The sequence below is a fragment of the Aureobasidium namibiae genome, assembly GCF_000721765.1.
Source record: "Aureobasidium namibiae CBS 147.97 unplaced genomic scaffold scaffold_4, whole genome shotgun sequence".
Lineage (NCBI taxonomy): Eukaryota > Fungi > Ascomycota > Dothideomycetes > Dothideales > Saccotheciaceae > Aureobasidium > Aureobasidium namibiae.
The window spans coordinates 16569-33255 of NW_013581205.1; the positions used below are offsets into that span (position 1 = coordinate 16569).

Sequence of the window (16687 nt, forward strand, 5' to 3'; positions counted from 1 at the left end):
AAAAAGATACACTTGCAGATCCAATTTAACTAGACTGGATTAATGGACTTGGATAGAGAGGTGTCCAAGTCCAGTCCACTTAGCCCTAGCACTGGGTACTAGAGGCGTGCTATCAACATTACGCGTTAACCACCGCGGCTGCTCTCGCGCATTATCCGTCACAACAGTCCAGAGGAGAAACAACTTATATAGATATAGTTGCCGTCACCCATTAAGCGCATTGTAAGACGATCTACAGACGACGGTGTGTGTTACTCCCTCTTCGGCCCCCCTTGGTGGTTCATCCCAAGAGAGCTTGTGATCATCATCGACATCAGGACTACCCATACACGCGTTGACTTCATATCCCAAAACAACTGTGCTTGTCATAAAGGCTGTACATAGCTAACTTGCTGCGCTCGAAACTAAGGACACACTATAGCACCCCTCAATCTCGAATAGATTCATCAAAAAGAGGACCCATGATATGATAGATGACTGCCTGTGAGACACAATCAACTTGCTATCTTGGAAAATCATCTAGAATCCTCTAGAGATGTGTCGCTCTTCCTTGGTACATTTCGAAAGATCAGGCATCTTGACATCTCTCACAGAGCGCTTGCCTGCCAGGATCTTCTTCTTGTTCGAGTCGTCTCTTGCTTTCCACATCTCGTCTATAAGCTTATCCTCCTCTTTGATGACGTCCTCTGGAATCAGGTATTGCATGTACTCGTCTGGGATGACAACGTGCCCGCTCTCTTCTGGTATCTCGAAAGGCACATTGGAGTCCGGATCCGCGCTCTTGGTGACATTGCAGATGCGTTGGTTTCTCATGTCTTGACGGTGTTCCCATTCTTCCTCTGATAGCTTGTGCAAAGCAGTAATGACTTCACCAGGTACGTGTGCTGGATCAACGTCAAACACACGATCGCCTGAGAACCACAACTTCGGGCGATAATCAAACAGTGGTCGATTCTCGGTGTCCGTGTCCCAGTCGGGGCATTCTAGGTCATGGTCCCAAAGATACTGCCAGATATCCTGTTCTCGCTGTTCCATCTCTGCTTCCCGAAGCGTGATGTATGAAACATCTCCGAGCAATGCCCTGGCAGCTACATGGTGTAGCCGGAATTTCGCATCGTTCATGTCATCGATAGCGAACTTCCGGACATGAATCAGATCTGTCAAGTTTGTGGTGCTAGGAACAATCGGTTGTTGAGGTTGCCTGACAACTGCGGCAGAGGCTAGCGAAAGAAGAAATGTAGATATCGCTGTGATTGACAACATCGGTGCGGTGAGAAGTGGTACTGAGGGAAAACTGGTGCGAACAGGACTGGGTAATAAGGAACGAGGGGCGGCCTCGAATCACGGTGTCTCTATAAGGACGCCGTTGGATCTCTCGTATTCTAGGCATCATCGTGATAAGCTTTGTGGTCCAAATCCTTCAGGAAACAGCTGTACGGGCGTCCGCGGAGGAGACAGCTGATGACGCGAATCAATCCTCATTATATTGGCCGGAAATAAGCAAGGTTTCACAGCAGATCAGAAAGCTTGAAAGCAAAGCTTATCACCCAGGACGTTTGGCCAGTCGAATGGCTGGCCAGACTTGCCCCAAGGCTCGAGGCAATTGCGACGCGGCCGAGATTGCCGCCCAGTTATCCATATGTGAGCCCCGCCTGTCTTTAATGTGACCAGTTTTCTTTCTCTGACCAAGTCACAAAGCTGTCGTGTCAAGGACGGTCGTCGTAGTAATTTTTGGAAAAATGGGCAGATCATCTTCTTCCAATTCAAGATCAACTAGCGACGACAGCACGAACCTCGAAAGTCTTCCGCTTTACTCCGATCTCACAATCGCATCACCAGCTGAGCTCACTGCTCCAAATGACACAGCAAGCCCAGATGAAGTTCGCAGTTTTCTTGTACAGCTGCTCGTACAGAATCGAAAATTGCATCCAGACCATGCCAGACGGATCGCCTCGAAATGGAATCTAGGGACTGGGCGCGAACTGCTAAGCTACACGCCGTCGCTTTACGCGGAAATCTTCGGTCTTGAAGATGCATGGATGGTCTACAAGGAAGCCAAAGTGTTTATTCTCACGCAGAGGAAAAAAGGCAAGCCCAAAGTAAGATGTAAGCTTCTTGATTTGATTCGCTGGGAGTGGACAATCAATACTAATATTCACTTGCAGGGATCTTGTTCAGTATACTCTTGGTGCTGTTCAGCGTATCCTTAATGGTGTGTATTGTCATCTCTTTAGATGATCATCCGGACGTCAAAGTCATCTCCGGATTCGCGAGTGCCGGTGCAGGACTTCTTTGGGTTGTGTCTGTTATCGCTATTTTGGACATTAAGACAGTGGAAAAACAAATCGAGGACGAGTTGGCTGCTGGTCTCGCGAAGGTGTAGCATTGTTAGCCAGAATTTATGACGACAGCGAGGGCTAGAATATATGTGACATACGTTGTCACAGTGGACAACTTACAAAGACCAAGTCAAACTATCCACGGCGCCTAGGATCGCATCTATCCATATCACATTCCATCATATCTTGTCGTCCCACCCATACACTCTGCTTCCCACATCACTTTCACAAACATGGTGAGCATATCCTCTGCCCTACCTAGCCAGCTCGCTTGTCGACCAAGTTGTAGTACGAATTCGCGCTGCGCTCACGGAACTTTTTGCCCCACTTCAAGAACACAAATGCGACTCCTGAGGCCGCAACACTGACTCCTGCAGCAGAGAGGAAGCAGTTTTGTGTGCCGAGCCCTTCGACCCACGGAGTCACGCTATGATCTGTGTCAGTCTATGGTCCCATACAGGACATTGGAAGGGTCCAATTCGACTCACCCATAACCCATTGCAAAGGACATGGTATTGCGGACTAGCATGATTGTGGTGATGGCATCGCCGCTGATGTCGTGGTAGCTGTCGACCATGTAGTTGACGGAGATCGAGACGCTGAGGGCAACGCCAAAAGCTACGAGGCCGAAAGCGACGATCAGGCCGAACCAGTGGATGTCTGATGAATATTAGCTTTCTGGTTTCTGCTAGCAAGTGTATCGGGGATTGTGTGAACTCACGATGAGCGGCACCAACACCCCAAAGGATCAGGGATGCAGGTACGAGGACCATGGTGACGCAGAAAGGCCAGAGACGATGCTCGGGCTCCATGATACCATTGTTGCGGCGTGCAAGCTTCAGAGCCAACCAGTCGCTAATTTTACCAAAAGCCAGACCGCCGAGGAGAACTCCGAGGCAGCCAGACAGATAGCTGAGACCAACTTGCGAGGTGCTAAAGTTGTATGGTGGTTTGGTCAAAATCAGCGAGATTGTTCCGTTGAGCATGTTGGACCAAACCAAGTATGATCCATACGAGAAGCCAGAGTAGAATATCACTGGCCATCCAAGGAATCTCAAACTTCTGATCGCCGATGCTAGAATGCTCGGACCAGGTGTGGGAGTCCACAGGGACATTCTTTGCCAATAGCTCTTCTCGGGACGGTGGATTTGGCCAACGTTCGAAGAAAGTACCCTGGTAGCAGGGACGACTCTCGGAATACCGCCTTGTTTGCCTGTGGGAGCATCTGGGGTCTCGGCCAAGGAAATAGACTCGGAGTCTCCAGGACTGGTTGTGTCAGAGTATACTCTTACGTAGTTTGTCTCCTCCATGACGAAGAAGAGGACGATGAAAACGACAGCGAGGAACATGGCCGGGATGTAGAAGACCCATACATAACCGGCGTATTGGGAGATGAAACCACTGACGACGGGCCCGAAATAGCTGGCTCCGGCGATTGCGAGAGAGTATAACGCCATGTAGAAGCCTCGTTGATGGGTGAAGTACTGAGAAGCCAAATCAGTATCCCGACCCAGAGTCGATAGCGAGAAATACGTACAATGTCCGTCACTGAGATTTCAGGGAGACCTTCGATAGGAGCACCAAAGAATCCTTGGATGACGCATCTAGCTAGCCATTCGCCTTCGGATCTGATGTGAGGGCTGTGGTGCGTCAGAAAGAGAGCTCAGAAGAACACGACAAGATGATAGTTCGACGTACGCCCATACACCAGTAGCGATGGTGCCCAGGATAGACAGAAGATATGTGATGCGTTTGCCGTATCGGAGAGCAAAGGGCTGCCAGAACAACAAACCCCAGCCAAGAAGCAAGAACATGTAACCGGTACCCTGGTTCAGAGTCTTGACAGGAATGCCCGTCTCCTTGGACAAAGGTACAGCTACTGCATAGACAGTGGCAGAGGACAAGCCCTTGAACCACGTATATCTGACCTTGTCAGCTCGTTGCTCAATGTTGCGAGTAACGAAGATACTTACGCCATCACACATGCGATCGAACGCAATTTGCGTCGGGGTGACCAGTTCAGCGGGTCTTCGGGGTCATCTGAGGGAGCAGGTACAAGAACCACGTCGCCATTGCCGGCATGCCTGACGTTCAGTGTATGATCGATGTCGACGAGCTGAACGGTACCAGGCACAGCAAAGTGTGGTGATTGATGTTCGAGAGTAGACATATTTGAGGAGTTGTTGCGATTTGGAAGTGCGGACGCTGATCACAGAAGATAGGAGGGTGTCTTTATACGCTTGAGTATACATCAGACTCCTGGATTCCAAGAGTGGTTTCTACTTGGCTCTCAATGTCGATGAGGCCCAATTGGAAGTGACTGCCGGAGTGTGTCGTCTCTATCGTGAGGAGTCCAGCTATCGTGGCTTGTCCGGGGAACCCGCGCGGAGGTACTAGAGTACAATCTGTTAGCTAAGAATCTGAGTAGGTGCGAGCCTATCTCATCTTCAAGTCCGATTCGACACGAGTAGCAGACTAGCCCATGATGACTGTTCGCGCTATCAATCGTTACCCCCACGATGCACTAAGCCTTGTTGATAGCTGGTTCATCCTTCGAACTTAGTTCTGGCCTGCGTCCCCGGTCCCAAGCCGAAGTCCCCGGAGTGACCCCGCATCGACTTGAGGAGCCAAGCATGTCACTGCTCGCTGACATCTGGTCCAAGGCAAATGAGTGAGACAGCTGTGATGTGGTATGGGTCGGATCAAAGATCAATCATTGCTTGGCTTGTCCTGATAGCTCGATCCTACGCGTAGACATGGCGCCAGAATCTCACACCAACGTGATTGAAACTTGGACGACTCCCAGTCCCTAAACGCCAGAGTTGCTTGTGGATGCAGACCATGTGTTTCAACGACCGTAGCCGATTCCTGAGCATTGGGCGGAATTTGATCATCGAAACATGTTGGTGGGAAAAAGGCTCATCTCATGAGAATTTCTGTCTAGTCCCTGCTCTACCACCGTCTGCTTGCGGTCATCTGGCCAGCGTGTCAGCTCCACTCGAGTTGGTAGAAGTGTGAGCGAACAGAAGACGATTCTAGAGCCTTGAGCGGCACCTGGATATGGTGCTGAGGCAATACATATACGAGGTTTTATGTCAAGCTATCATTCTTTTGTGATCGGGAGTCTAGAATATAAGCAAAGCCTATCATGTCCCACTGCACTATCTCCTCGTGACATGAAAGCCTCACAAGTATGCACTTATTGTGCCGAGAAAGACCTATACTTGTGATGACAGAAGGGTACTGGGGGCGATGTCCATTTCGGCGTAATCTTTTCCTCGTGGTATCTGATTATGGGTGCAAGTACGCGAAGATCATTCCCGAAAACAGAATCTGAGAAGTGGACATAGTACTTCTCGTTCTTGATCAAGTCGCTCTTCTGGCCCCAAGCCTCCAGAATTTGGTAATACAGAGGTGCGACGTGGATATCGCTTGACCAGGGAGCGAATTGGTATTTGTCCTGAATCTTTTGGACGGTGTCTCGCTGGTACAATCCGACCTCTGGGTCCAGTGTTGCCATGTTATATCCAGTCAAGGCTGCATGGCCGTGATAGGAACCTCCGCATCTAGCACGATCCCTGATAGCACACATGATAGTCAAAGCTGTCAGGATACCTGTCGACATATCCGAGATCGGAAGACTTGGTAGCACGCCCTGGCCGGGCGGGCAGCCGAAAGCCTGACCCATGATGTACGAGCTTCCTGCCGCGGCGTCTGCGACCTGCTGCCACCCAGGTCGCTCTGCATAATATCCATCGGGTCCATAGCAGTTCTCATCGACATACACAATACCCTTGCCGCGTTTGTTGGCCATCTCCAAAGCGGCGTCAAGACCAAAACCACGACGCTTGAAGGAGCCGAGGCGGTAACCCTGCAGAATAACGTCTGCTTGTTCGAAGAGTGCAATGAGCTTGGCATGATGGTCAGGTTCGTCCAGGTTCAGGTCAATGGTTGTCTTGCCTGCCATCAAGGACGACGGTTGAGCTGGAGTGTAATCCTTGAGCTTAGAAGAGTTCACACGTATCACTTCAGCTCCCATAGATGCCAAAGCAGCACCTGCAGCGGCTCCTGCGATGATTCGTGTCAATTCCACCACTTTGACTCCTGCTAGTGGTCGTTTATCGGTGGCCGTGGTGAACGTAGCTGGCGGAAGGGCTGGACATGCCAATTGATGCGAATAGTTGATCAACGGATGGCGAGCCAGAGACTTTCCCATCTCGGTGTTGAGCCAGTCTTGGGGAGAGTGCACAATGTTTCCAGATAGACCGTTCTGGAGCATCAGCTGCTCAATCTCCAGTGCTCTGTAAGTGCGAACGCGCTGTTGGATCAAGTCATAAGCCGCATCATCAGTATTGATGCCCGAATCGAGGCTTCTGCTAATGCCGAGGAGAGCCAGCATCTTCCAGGAGTCAAGCGACCCATGAAGTTGGTACCATACACCTTTCTCGGCTGTCTCGTAGATAGCTGTCGCTCGGTAGACCAGCGATGAATTAGATTGACGATCCTTGTCCCATTGTGGGACCGTGGGCAATTTGATGATAGCAGGTCCAGTCTGCCCATCGACGTGGACAAGAGCTGGTGTCGCTGGATAGAGCCCAGCGTGATTGGTATCGACATGAGTGATGGTGCTATTGGTAGTACCACGAAGATGCAGAATCTCGAGGCCAACAATGCCGACCATAGCATGCAGAACTGCGGTAACAGCTTGCGACTTGATCGGACCAGGTATACAAGGCAAGTCATCTCCGTGGAACTGTACTCCGTTGAGAAGAGCTTCGTCCTTGGTAAATCCGGGTGTTCTCGCTGCGAAGAGGCGCAAAAGCCGTCTGCATTCCTCAGGCAGTGGTGAGAAGCTTTCTTCGACATGTGTTCCAGGCCCATAGCTTTCTGGGGTAGCATTTGTAGTTGTCTTGATTGCCATGGTCGCTGGGAGTTGCCGTTGGCGAAATTTCGAAGCAACGGTAAGATCGACTATGCCGTAAGATACTGGATGGTTGGTAGACAAGGTGTTTCTCTAGCGCTCCTAAGCGTGATTTATCGATAACTTCGATATCCAAATTGTAGGTCTATCGCCACCAAGGTCTCCCCACAGCAAGTTGCCTGCTTGTGCCGCGGTCAAGCCCCCTCCGGGGAGCTCGCGGCAACTCAGCCGAGACGATACTGCTGCGACAACGGCTGTGACTTCACGCTTAGCTACTTCCGCCTTCCCGAAATGCCTCTCGAGCAGACTGCTCGGACTGAACAACACAATTTATGTTAAAAAGCAGAAATATAGACTCACTGCGCCAGTTTTGCTATGGCTTAATGTGTTCGGCAATCCCTGAAGAATTCGCGTCACACATCCCAACCATGTCGCAAGAGATCCGTACCGTTGTCGTCATTGGTTGCGGCGTGATTGGTATGAGCTGGACAGTCTTGTTTCTCTCACGAGGCCTTAAGGTCATCATCACCGACCCTGCTGAAGACGCGCAAGCACGATTCGAAAAGTACCTATCGGATACTTGGCCTTCTTTGCCAGCAGGGTTTTCTAAGGAGTGTGCGGACAATTACGAGTTCGTCGAAGATGTAGTTCCAAGACTGGCCGAGGCCGATTTCGTGCAAGAAGTAAGTTTTTTGGGATGTTGATCACGGTCTTGGTCATGCGGGACTGATATCATGTTCCTCACAGAACGGCCCAGAGCGTGTGAACTGGAAGCAAGGTCTGTTCGAGACCCTCGACATGTATACTCGAAAGGGCGTGGTTATCGCTTCGTCTTCCTCCGGTCTCCCATCGTCAGCCTTCATCGGACGCTGCCAACATGATCCGAGTCGAATTCTCGTCGGACACCCATTCAACCCTCCACACCTCATACCATTGGTTGAAGTCGTCCCTCACCCTGGTTCCAGCCAAACGACTATCGACACTACCTTGGCATTCTACAAGTCTCTCGGCAAGAGACCTATCCATCTCCATCAAGAAATCCCTGGCTTTGTAGCAAATCGTCTTCAGGCCGCAATCAACAACGAGGTTTACAGCCTAGTCAGTCGTGGCATCGTTTCGGCAGCAGATCTAGATGCGGCAGTGACATCGGGACCTGGACTGCGCTGGGCACTCACAGGTCCCATCATAACGAATGCTTTGGGAGGTGGGGGAGGTTCCGAAGGCTTTGATAATCGCATTGATCGACTTGGTCCAGCAATCAGGAGTTGGGAGGACGACATACTATCGCATCGGTTTGACTGGAGCCAAGAGAGTCTGTATAGTCTCCAGAAACAAGTCAGGAGCTACCTGCAGACGGTAGATTGGGAAAGAACCATGTCTGAGAGGGAATCAGTATTGTTAGAGCTGCTAGGAGCTAAGTGGAATACCACGACTATGGTATGATATTCAAGCCTCTGATGGGGAGTCACCACGTTGAGAGAATGGACCCATGCATCAATGACTGGACAACAACCTTTACTTCGAGACAACAAAGCTGCTTGACTTGATCGGGCCAAATCGATTGAACGAGATGATTGCGCTCATCCTAGACAAAGCCTTTCACCACTGCAGGATCTCATAGGCCGATTTGTTAGTCTCTGTCACTTGCCCGGTAGCCTTGTGGTGCCTCTTCGGGGCCTGACGTTTGGTGTCATTGGCGGGAAGCTGACGAGTTGACACGTCGTGATGGGAAATTCATGGACCTCGAAGATCGCTTCCTACAAAGTCACTCCTTATCATGACCTAATGAGCGATTCTTGCGTTTACAAAACCACTCTTCTGCTGTTCAAGCATTTCGACCCTGGGAGGGGCTCCACACTTGACATGTCCTGTCGTTGTATCTAGAGAGGGCAAGATACCCAACATCTCCATCTCCAGATTGTCAGACTGTAATTATGCAACGCGGGGACGGAGGTAGTCAAGTTTTTTCCCCCGTCTCGCGCTCGTGCCGCTTGTAGTGGTCACGACACCTCCCCAACTCCTCCCCTCGATGTCATGCCTCGAGATTCTTGCGCTTAGACGTCGCCGGCCCCAGCCCGCGCACCGTTTGAATAGAGGCATCAGACACGCTGCGGAAGCTGTCGTAATTCCGATACCCATCTCCAGTATCGCCATATTGATGACCAGAGCTGTGACATGATAATAGTGTGGCTTGTGATTGGCGTCGTAGTAGCGTTCGTCAAAGTGTAGGGTACCAGTGTATATCGTCCTCAGGAGCGCGCACAGCGATCCACAGACGGCGAAGAGCATCAGCAATGAAACGCCCAACTTTTTCCTCGCAGTCATGGATGATCTCCATAGCACCAGTCTCGGCAAGAGGGCGAAGATCCAATCCGAAAGTGCTGAAGTGGCACCGTGGGTGTATAACAGACCGTTCCATACAGCCGTCGGCATGCACTGGCCGTTGACTCGTTTCTTAGCCAAGTGAACAAGCGCACCGCAGGGGAACAGAGCGAGGAAAATGCCTATCGCTGACATGACGCAGTAGACTGCCGTCACGTATGTCATGACATTGCGTTGTTTGCGTTCGAGAACGAATTGGCGAAAGAAGATCAACAGCGACAACTTGAGCGCGATGGACGTGAGCATGAAAAGAGCTTCGCCCAAAGCGGGAATCTACAAAATCGTTCTGTCAGTGCGAATCTGAAGGACAGACACTCATATGATGCTTACCAGGAGGAGCCGGCTAGCGACTGCCTCAGTGAGGACAGGATTCCGATCCTCGGTCATCGCAAAGGCTATGATGGCTGCGCAGAAGGCTATGTACCATATCTGTTCTCACAGACTATCAAGCAGTTGTCGTTTGTGGTTCGAACAGCGCAATGATCAATGAGAAAATTGAATGAACGACGAACTCACTAGCGCGACAATCATGAACCAATCATCCAACTTGAGGCCAGCGTCCAGCCAATTGTATCGGACTACTACTTTCAACAACACAGACGCGCACGAGAACGCCAGACAGACATGGGCGATGGTTGCGATGATGTCGCCCGGAGTCATGGCTCGGCGGGCAGGGCTGGTCATCGCGCAAAAACAAGACATGGACCGTTGGAAGGATCAAATATTAGATTGGTTTGGCAGCTAATAACTGCCACTACGAACGCTGCTGTAGCGCCTTCAGTCTGACGTATCTTCTAAAGCTATATGACCATACCTTGGCAAAGTCGTTTAGCTGCTCCTATCGCAGTGTATCTCATAGGGAGCATCTATATTAGTTGGCGCTTTTTGCATATATATGTATACTTAATATTATACCTATGCTGCGTTTTTAAATGCTAATCCGTTAGATAGTAATCTATACCGATATTCTACCATCCTCTAGGAATTGCTGGCAAAAGCTTGCCACGATGGCAAGCTCTTACTAGGCGTTGGAATTGGTCAGTTTATCGTTACTGTATCCGGTACATCACGATAAATTACGGTTTTCAGTGAGAAATCCATGGGCCACAGAAAGCACGCCAAGTACCAATGATATCGCCGAAACCTTGCTGCCAAACCAATTTATTGTCCGAATCTCAGCTTGACCAGGTCTGAACGAGCCGTTGCTCCTAACGCTCGCATCGTCCATCGCGGCAGACACATAAGGAGCTACTCGATACCTCCGCTTCAGCTTGCCCGTTGCTCACTCAAGTCAACTGTCTCGACAACACAAGAAGTGAATTTCCGCATTACCAGTCGAGGTACGAATGATAGAAAAGGCCAGTGACGCGTAGTCTTCCATGTCGTTTCTTGGAGACAAGCCTTCGGTATTCCGACACGCGAAAGGTTGATTCGTTGTCCAAATTTTCTTTGCGCGTCGCGTCAACGGCGACCTTTGCCCAAGCCAACTCAAACGTCGCGCAGCAGCGATCGCGTGATCACGCTCAGTCCTGCTTCGATAACCAGAAGTCAAACCATTCGGTGAAGCTTTTGAAAGCTGCCTTCGACGCCGATTCCGCATATGGGTCATCAGGATGACTGCGCGTCTGTGTCTGAGATCAGCACAAATGTGGTGCACATATACAAGGAAAACTCACTGCAAACCCATGACTGACTCCAGAAATTATCTGCATGTTGAACTTCTGTTCGTTGTTGCTCAAAATCTCAAGAGCTCTGGCGCGTTGCTCAGGCATGAACAACGAATCCGTGCTCGGAGCAGCGATGTACAGAGGCGCTACGATTGTACTCAGTGACCTGAAGGAGTTTCTTGATCGCCTTACTCACCATTGACTCCGGAAACATGGCTCTCGTTCATGAAGGACGGATGGGCCATAGCTCCTACACTGCAGATACCATTCTTCGACAGTTGTTGGCAGACGAAACGACCACCCCAACTTTTTTCGAACCAAATTAGAAGATTGTACTGGCTCGCGCGGCATGAAGAACTCACCAGTAACCGACACATGCAAACTTCACGCCCTCTACGCTTCCATACTTGGAGGACACCTCTGTAATCCACTTCTCAGCAATCTCTTCAGAAGCTCTGAGGTGTTTCAGGCTCCACGCCTTCAGGTCGAAAGTCGGATCATTTAGTGGGTTTGCCGTATGCTTCAACACAGAGTCCTGTAGTCGCAGTATCTGTGAGCGAGGAGTTATCAAACGCGCGGGATCTTGTACATACGCCCATAAAGTAGTCGACGCCCAGTACCAGATACCCGAGAGCAGCAAACCTATCCATCAAGAGGTAGTTTTTTGCACAGAGCCCAAAGGCGTCTGGAAAGAACAGTAGAATGTTGCCATTGGCGTTAGGAGCTACCGGTTGCGAAACATATGTCTCTATTCCTCCAAGCTGTTGGAGTTTGGATTCGGGATCATTTGACTGATATGACGAGCCGTCGGTGAGGCAGCAAGCGCTGGTCGGCTTTGCGAGAACTGGATCCATTAAATTGATCGAATCAAAGATGATGGTAACACCCCAAGATTGTCGGAATGCCTGGGATGACAGGTATATAAACTGATCGGAGTCGTTCACAGGGTCTGGGGGTAAGATCAAGGCTTATCGGCGGTCTTTCGTGCTTTTATCCGGATGAGTCAACGCGTGGCCTTGCAGCTGCTCAAGAACGCCACAGCGCTTACCTCGACGACACGACACAAGATAGCCAAAACACTGATGAGTGTCGAGTTTGATCGGGGGCCCAGTCGTTTGGTCGGGTCGACATAGTAAGGACAAGTTGCAAGCGCGGAAAAGTCGGATGTGCCTCGGGTATTCCGCCCCGCGACACGCTGAGCCCGGAAGCACGTTTATCTCGACAGATCGGCGACGTGCACCACGTCTACGCAGCCGACACTCCATCCTGTCCGATATCGCGTGAGGTGTCAAGCCTATTGGCAGTACCATGCTTGAGAGTAGGTCACGGCTTCTTTGAAAAACACACCCTCTTCGCAGTAACACGTATTCGCACCCGCCCACTCGCCCTCAGACACTCAATACAATCAGCCACGAGAACAAGGATTGAAGAGGAGATCGCAACAAAGCAACAACTTTCGTTTGCAGCAACATGGGTCAGTCGTGGAAGCAGTTTGTAGCGGCAAAACTCGTGACACGCGATGCGATGATTCAGAAGCACTCCCGAAACAAATCAGTCGAGTGTTCACACATCACGGCTCTTGACAATATTACGGAGCTGACGCAGCAGCTACGGTCTGGCCACATCTCGGCGCAAGACGTTGTTCGTGCTTATATCTCTCAGTAAGTCTTCCCCATCTGATTTCCAAACGAAGCTCATGTTGGACAAGAGCTTGTGCAGCACAACAACAGGTCAGTGAGAGGGACACCAATTCGCAAACGCACGTATTGACACGGCGAGCAAGACAAATTGCCTGACTGAGTTGTGCTTCGACGACGCCCTGACACAGGCAAAGCGTCTTGATGATTATCTGAAGGACCACGGGGAGCTCTTTGGTCCACTTCACGGCGTTCCCGTCTCACTCAAGGATCAATTCAATGTGAAAGGACTTGACTCGACGCTCGGATACGTCGGGCGCGCAGGCAAACCAGCAAGCTCCAATGCTCTCATCGTGGATGTCTTGCAGGACCTCGGTGCGATTGTGCTTACAAAGACGAACCTGCCACAGAGCATTCTGGTATTGAAGAAAGACCGCTATACACTACTTGAGTGCTGATGTTGATTAGTGGTGCGAAACCGAAAATCCGCTTTGGGGTCTGACAACTCACCCGATGAATCCCGACTTCACTCCTGGGGGCTCTTCGGGCGGTGAAGCAGCTCTTTTGGCTTTGCATGGCTCATTGCTTGGATGGGGTACTGACATTGGTGGTTCCATCCGTATACCCAGCCATATGAATGGCCTCTGGGGTCTCAAACCTAGTGTGAGCAAAAGTGTCCTAACCTAAATCAAGCATGGCTAACATTCCATGACAGAGCGGGCGTATGTCTTATCAAGGTGTTGAAGTATCCCTGGAAGGTCAGCAGCACGTACCTTCGGCTGTTGGTCCGATGACTCGCTCCTTGAGCTCTTTGGTTCTGGTCACCAAACTCGTAATTGAAGCCGAGCCCTGGCTATCCGATTCACAATTACCTCCCATGCCCTGGAAAAATGATGTCTTTGGGAGATTCTCATCGAAACCTCTTGTCATTGGCATCGTACCAGACGATGGAGTGGTCAAAGTGCACCCTCCGATTGCACGCGTGTTCCGTGAAACGGTAACGAAGTTACAAGGTGCAGGCCATGAGATCGTTGAATGGGATACATCGCTCCATCGCGCATGTATTGACATCATGGTAAGTTGACCAAAATATCTGGAATGATACATGTATTGAAGGGAGCAGGACGAATACTACAGCGCGGACGGAGGCGAAGATGTCCGCTCAGCTGTGACAGAAGGAGGCGAACCATTCGTGCCGCATGTGCAAGCCTTTGTCGACCGTGGCCCACCAATTTCAGTATACCGATATTGGCAACTGAACAAGCGAAAGGTGGCCGCACAGCAGGCGTATCACGATCAGTGGAACAGCACGCGATCTGCCTCAGGAAGACCTGTCGACGTTCTGCTCATCCCAACAATGCCACACACTGCCGTAGCTCATCGTTGCTGTCGCTGGGTTGGCTATACGAAAGTCTTCAACTTCCTCGACTACACCGCACTGTCCTTCCCTGCAGGCAAAGTCGACAAAGGGATCGATATCGCGCAAGACGAAAGCTATGTGCCTCGTAACGATCTCGATGCTTGGAATCAGAAGCAGTATGATCTCGAGTCTATGCATGGTCATCATATTAGTCTGCAGCTTGTGGGACGGAAGTTCGAGGAGGAGAAAGTGCTAGGGGCTGCTCAACAGGTCGAGCAATTGCTACGTGAACGCGTGGAAGACAATCAGAAACATAACGAAGCGTACACACGACTGAGATGATGAGCGGTCGTTTGCAAAGCTGCCATGCACTCAACGAGAGCATACTTCCAAGCGTATAATTTGATAACAGCTAGACTTCGATACCTATGCTACAGATTGTCTCAGCAACTTCCGTTCCTCACGCACAATCACACTTCTTCTCCTGATCTTCTCAGCATCGCCGAACACGGCCAGAGCAAGCTCTTTCTTGTTAATCTTTCCCATCGCATTCCTCTTGATCGTCTGTACAACCACAAGATCCTGAGGAATTTTGTAACCGACCAAACGATTCCTGAGACTCTTTCTCAGATCTGCTAATTCCCAAGATGGCTTGCTGTCCGTCCCTTCCGACAGCACGACAACAGCCACAACTTTTTGACCCCACATCTGCGATGGGAGACCCAGTACAGCTACTTCTCTGACTTCTGGCAGGGCAAGGATCTCGCGTTCGATCTCCAGTGCTGACACTTTCTCGCCACCGGTCTTGATGATGTCGGCGCTTTGGCGACCTTGAACGAAGTAGGCTGGACCAGTTGCCCAAGAGCCGGACGTTCCTTGTCCTGAGCCGTTTACGTGGCGTCGAGTTGCTATGTCTCCAGTCTTGAACCACCCATCCTGAGTGAACTCTTTTGCTGTTGTGACTGGATCTCTCCAGTATCCATCGAATACAGTGGGACCACGCAAATGGATCTCACCTTGGCGTTCTTTGCCCGTCACGACGTCAAGCTCCTCACCATGCTCGATCACTTGCTGAACACCGGCAGCGTTCGTCTCTACAAGGCGAGCTTCCACCGATCGAAGAGGCCAGCCGACAGACCCATCAATGCGGTCGTTGTCGTCTAGACCGCAAGAGAGTGCCATGCCGACTTCAGTCATACCGTATCGCTCAAGCAGAACGTTGCCACCCGAGAGCTCAGTCCATCCGTCACGAATAGGCTTGGGTAGTGCTGCAGAGCCGGAGATGTTGAGTCGGAGATGTTTGCGGGAGATGGCCTCCTTGCCTGCGGCTTGGATCTCGGGCGACAACGACGGATAGGTCTCTAGCATACGCGACCAGATAGTGGGAACGGCAGTGAAGAACGTGATTGGCGGCATCTTCCTTGCAGACAGAGACTTTTCCTTGTCGTTGTTGATATCCTGGTTTTCCAAGAAAGGCACAGAGAGTCGTCTCCAGACAGCATCGGCATCGAAGGGATACACGATCTCGATGCAACTGCCGCTGAGTAGTGGTGTCAGGACAGCATTGACTATGCCATGTATGTGATGGAGTGGCAGAACATGCAGTAAATGGTCCGAAGACGTATAGTCCCATGCCTCCATCAAGCTCTGGGCTTGAGCACTCAGCGTGGCGTCAGACAACATGACTCCCTTGGGCTTGGCTGTGGTGCCAGAGGTGAACAACATGATGCCCGCGTCTGCAGTATACAGTACGTCCGGATACGGGATGTCGTTCTCTCGAGAACGAGAAAGCATCTCGTTTACACTGTGAAGACCTGGAATCACATCGAGACCTTCGGCTATCACTTCCCTGGCCTTCTGCAAGGATTTGTCTGATGCAAGCAAGATGCTTGCCTGACTGAGGTTGATGACATGTCTGTGTTCAGATGCAGGAAAAGAGAGTGCCAAAGGCACGGCAATCGCATTACATGCAAGAATGCTCAAAAGCGTGACTAGGATTGAATCTCAGCAGATGAACACAATCGAAAGTCAGTCAATCAGACATCACTGACCAACATAGTTATAACCATTCTCCACGATGAACGCCACGCGCTCGCCAGAGATATCGTCCTGGTCAAGTTCCTGGAGTAGTTGATGCTTTAAACTTGATACATCTTGCAATAGAGAAGCATAAGTGATAATCTCCCCAGACGCAGAGTCTACAATTGCCGTGGAAGCCTTGTCATGACGACGAAGTGCCTCGAAGAGGACGGAACTTGGGAGTTTGATTGCCATTGTCGCTTTCGAGACACCAAATCCCATCCTGATCTCTTGCTTGTTTTGTAGTACTCCATCCTGCCACCTGGTCGAGTATAGCGATGACTGGAAGGGCAGCTGCAGTG

General features: G+C 50.7%; 9 protein-coding genes across 9 annotated transcripts; 3 read left to right on the forward strand and 6 right to left on the reverse strand.

Moving 5' to 3' along the window:
- Nucleotides 1-519: 519 nt before the first annotated feature.
- Nucleotides 520-1263, reverse strand: M436DRAFT_61614 (uncharacterized protein; the record flags this gene model as incomplete). Its single annotated transcript, XM_013574185.1, has 1 exon — nucleotides 520-1263. The coding sequence occupies one exon, from the start codon at nucleotides 1261-1263 to the stop codon at nucleotides 520-522; it is 744 nt and encodes a 247-aa protein (XP_013429639.1).
- A 476-nt stretch (nucleotides 1264-1739) lies between these two features.
- Nucleotides 1740-2210, forward strand: M436DRAFT_42009 (uncharacterized protein; the record flags this gene model as incomplete). The annotated part of the gene is made up of 1 exon (XM_013574174.1): nucleotides 1740-2210. The coding sequence occupies one exon, from the start codon at nucleotides 1740-1742 to the stop codon at nucleotides 2208-2210; it is 471 nt and encodes a 156-aa protein (XP_013429628.1).
- Nucleotides 2211-2597: 387 nt separating this feature from the next.
- Nucleotides 2598-4509, reverse strand: M436DRAFT_79611 (MFS general substrate transporter; the record flags this gene model as incomplete). The annotated part of the gene is made up of 6 exons (XM_013574364.1): nucleotides 2598-2766; nucleotides 2828-2999; nucleotides 3061-3823; nucleotides 3877-3979; nucleotides 4038-4262; nucleotides 4313-4509. 6 exons carry the CDS (start codon nucleotides 4507-4509, stop codon nucleotides 2598-2600), a joined length of 1629 nt encoding a protein of 542 aa, XP_013429818.1.
- A 1029-nt stretch (nucleotides 4510-5538) lies between these two features.
- M436DRAFT_61617 (alpha methylacyl-CoA racemase) lies at nucleotides 5539-7260 on the reverse strand (the record flags this gene model as incomplete). The annotated part of the gene is made up of 1 exon (XM_013574186.1): nucleotides 5539-7260. One exon carries the CDS (start codon nucleotides 7258-7260, stop codon nucleotides 5539-5541), a length of 1722 nt encoding a protein of 573 aa, XP_013429640.1.
- Nucleotides 7261-7688: 428 nt separating this feature from the next.
- Nucleotides 7689-8703, forward strand: M436DRAFT_61618 (3-hydroxyacyl-CoA dehyrogenase; the record flags this gene model as incomplete). Its single annotated transcript, XM_013574187.1, has 2 exons — nucleotides 7689-7943; nucleotides 8008-8703. 2 exons carry the CDS (start codon nucleotides 7689-7691, stop codon nucleotides 8701-8703), a joined length of 951 nt encoding a protein of 316 aa, XP_013429641.1.
- Nucleotides 8704-9345: 642 nt separating this feature from the next.
- M436DRAFT_19863 (uncharacterized protein) lies at nucleotides 9346-9897 on the reverse strand (the record flags this gene model as incomplete). The annotated part of the gene is made up of 1 exon (XM_013573928.1): nucleotides 9346-9897. A coding segment is annotated over one exon (552 nt), but the record flags the coding sequence as incomplete, so codon positions are not given.
- A 1268-nt stretch (nucleotides 9898-11165) lies between these two features.
- Nucleotides 11166-12163, reverse strand: M436DRAFT_70728 (dienelactone hydrolase; the record flags this gene model as incomplete). The annotated part of the gene is made up of 5 exons (XM_013574272.1): nucleotides 11166-11267; nucleotides 11319-11455; nucleotides 11506-11615; nucleotides 11672-11844; nucleotides 11903-12163. The coding sequence occupies 5 exons, from the start codon at nucleotides 12161-12163 to the stop codon at nucleotides 11166-11168; spliced, it is 783 nt and encodes a 260-aa protein (XP_013429726.1).
- Nucleotides 12164-12779: 616 nt separating this feature from the next.
- M436DRAFT_41121 (amidase) lies at nucleotides 12780-14648 on the forward strand (the record flags this gene model as incomplete). Its single annotated transcript, XM_013574012.1, has 6 exons — nucleotides 12780-12970; nucleotides 13018-13039; nucleotides 13093-13365; nucleotides 13415-13609; nucleotides 13662-14021; nucleotides 14070-14648. The coding sequence occupies 6 exons, from the start codon at nucleotides 12780-12782 to the stop codon at nucleotides 14646-14648; spliced, it is 1620 nt and encodes a 539-aa protein (XP_013429466.1).
- An 84-nt stretch (nucleotides 14649-14732) lies between these two features.
- On the reverse strand, nucleotides 14733-16580 carry M436DRAFT_40804 (AMP-binding enzyme; the record flags this gene model as incomplete). The annotated part of the gene is made up of 2 exons (XM_013573951.1): nucleotides 14733-16297; nucleotides 16358-16580. The coding sequence occupies 2 exons, from the start codon at nucleotides 16578-16580 to the stop codon at nucleotides 14733-14735; spliced, it is 1788 nt and encodes a 595-aa protein (XP_013429405.1).
- Nucleotides 16581-16687: the final 107 nt, after the last annotated feature.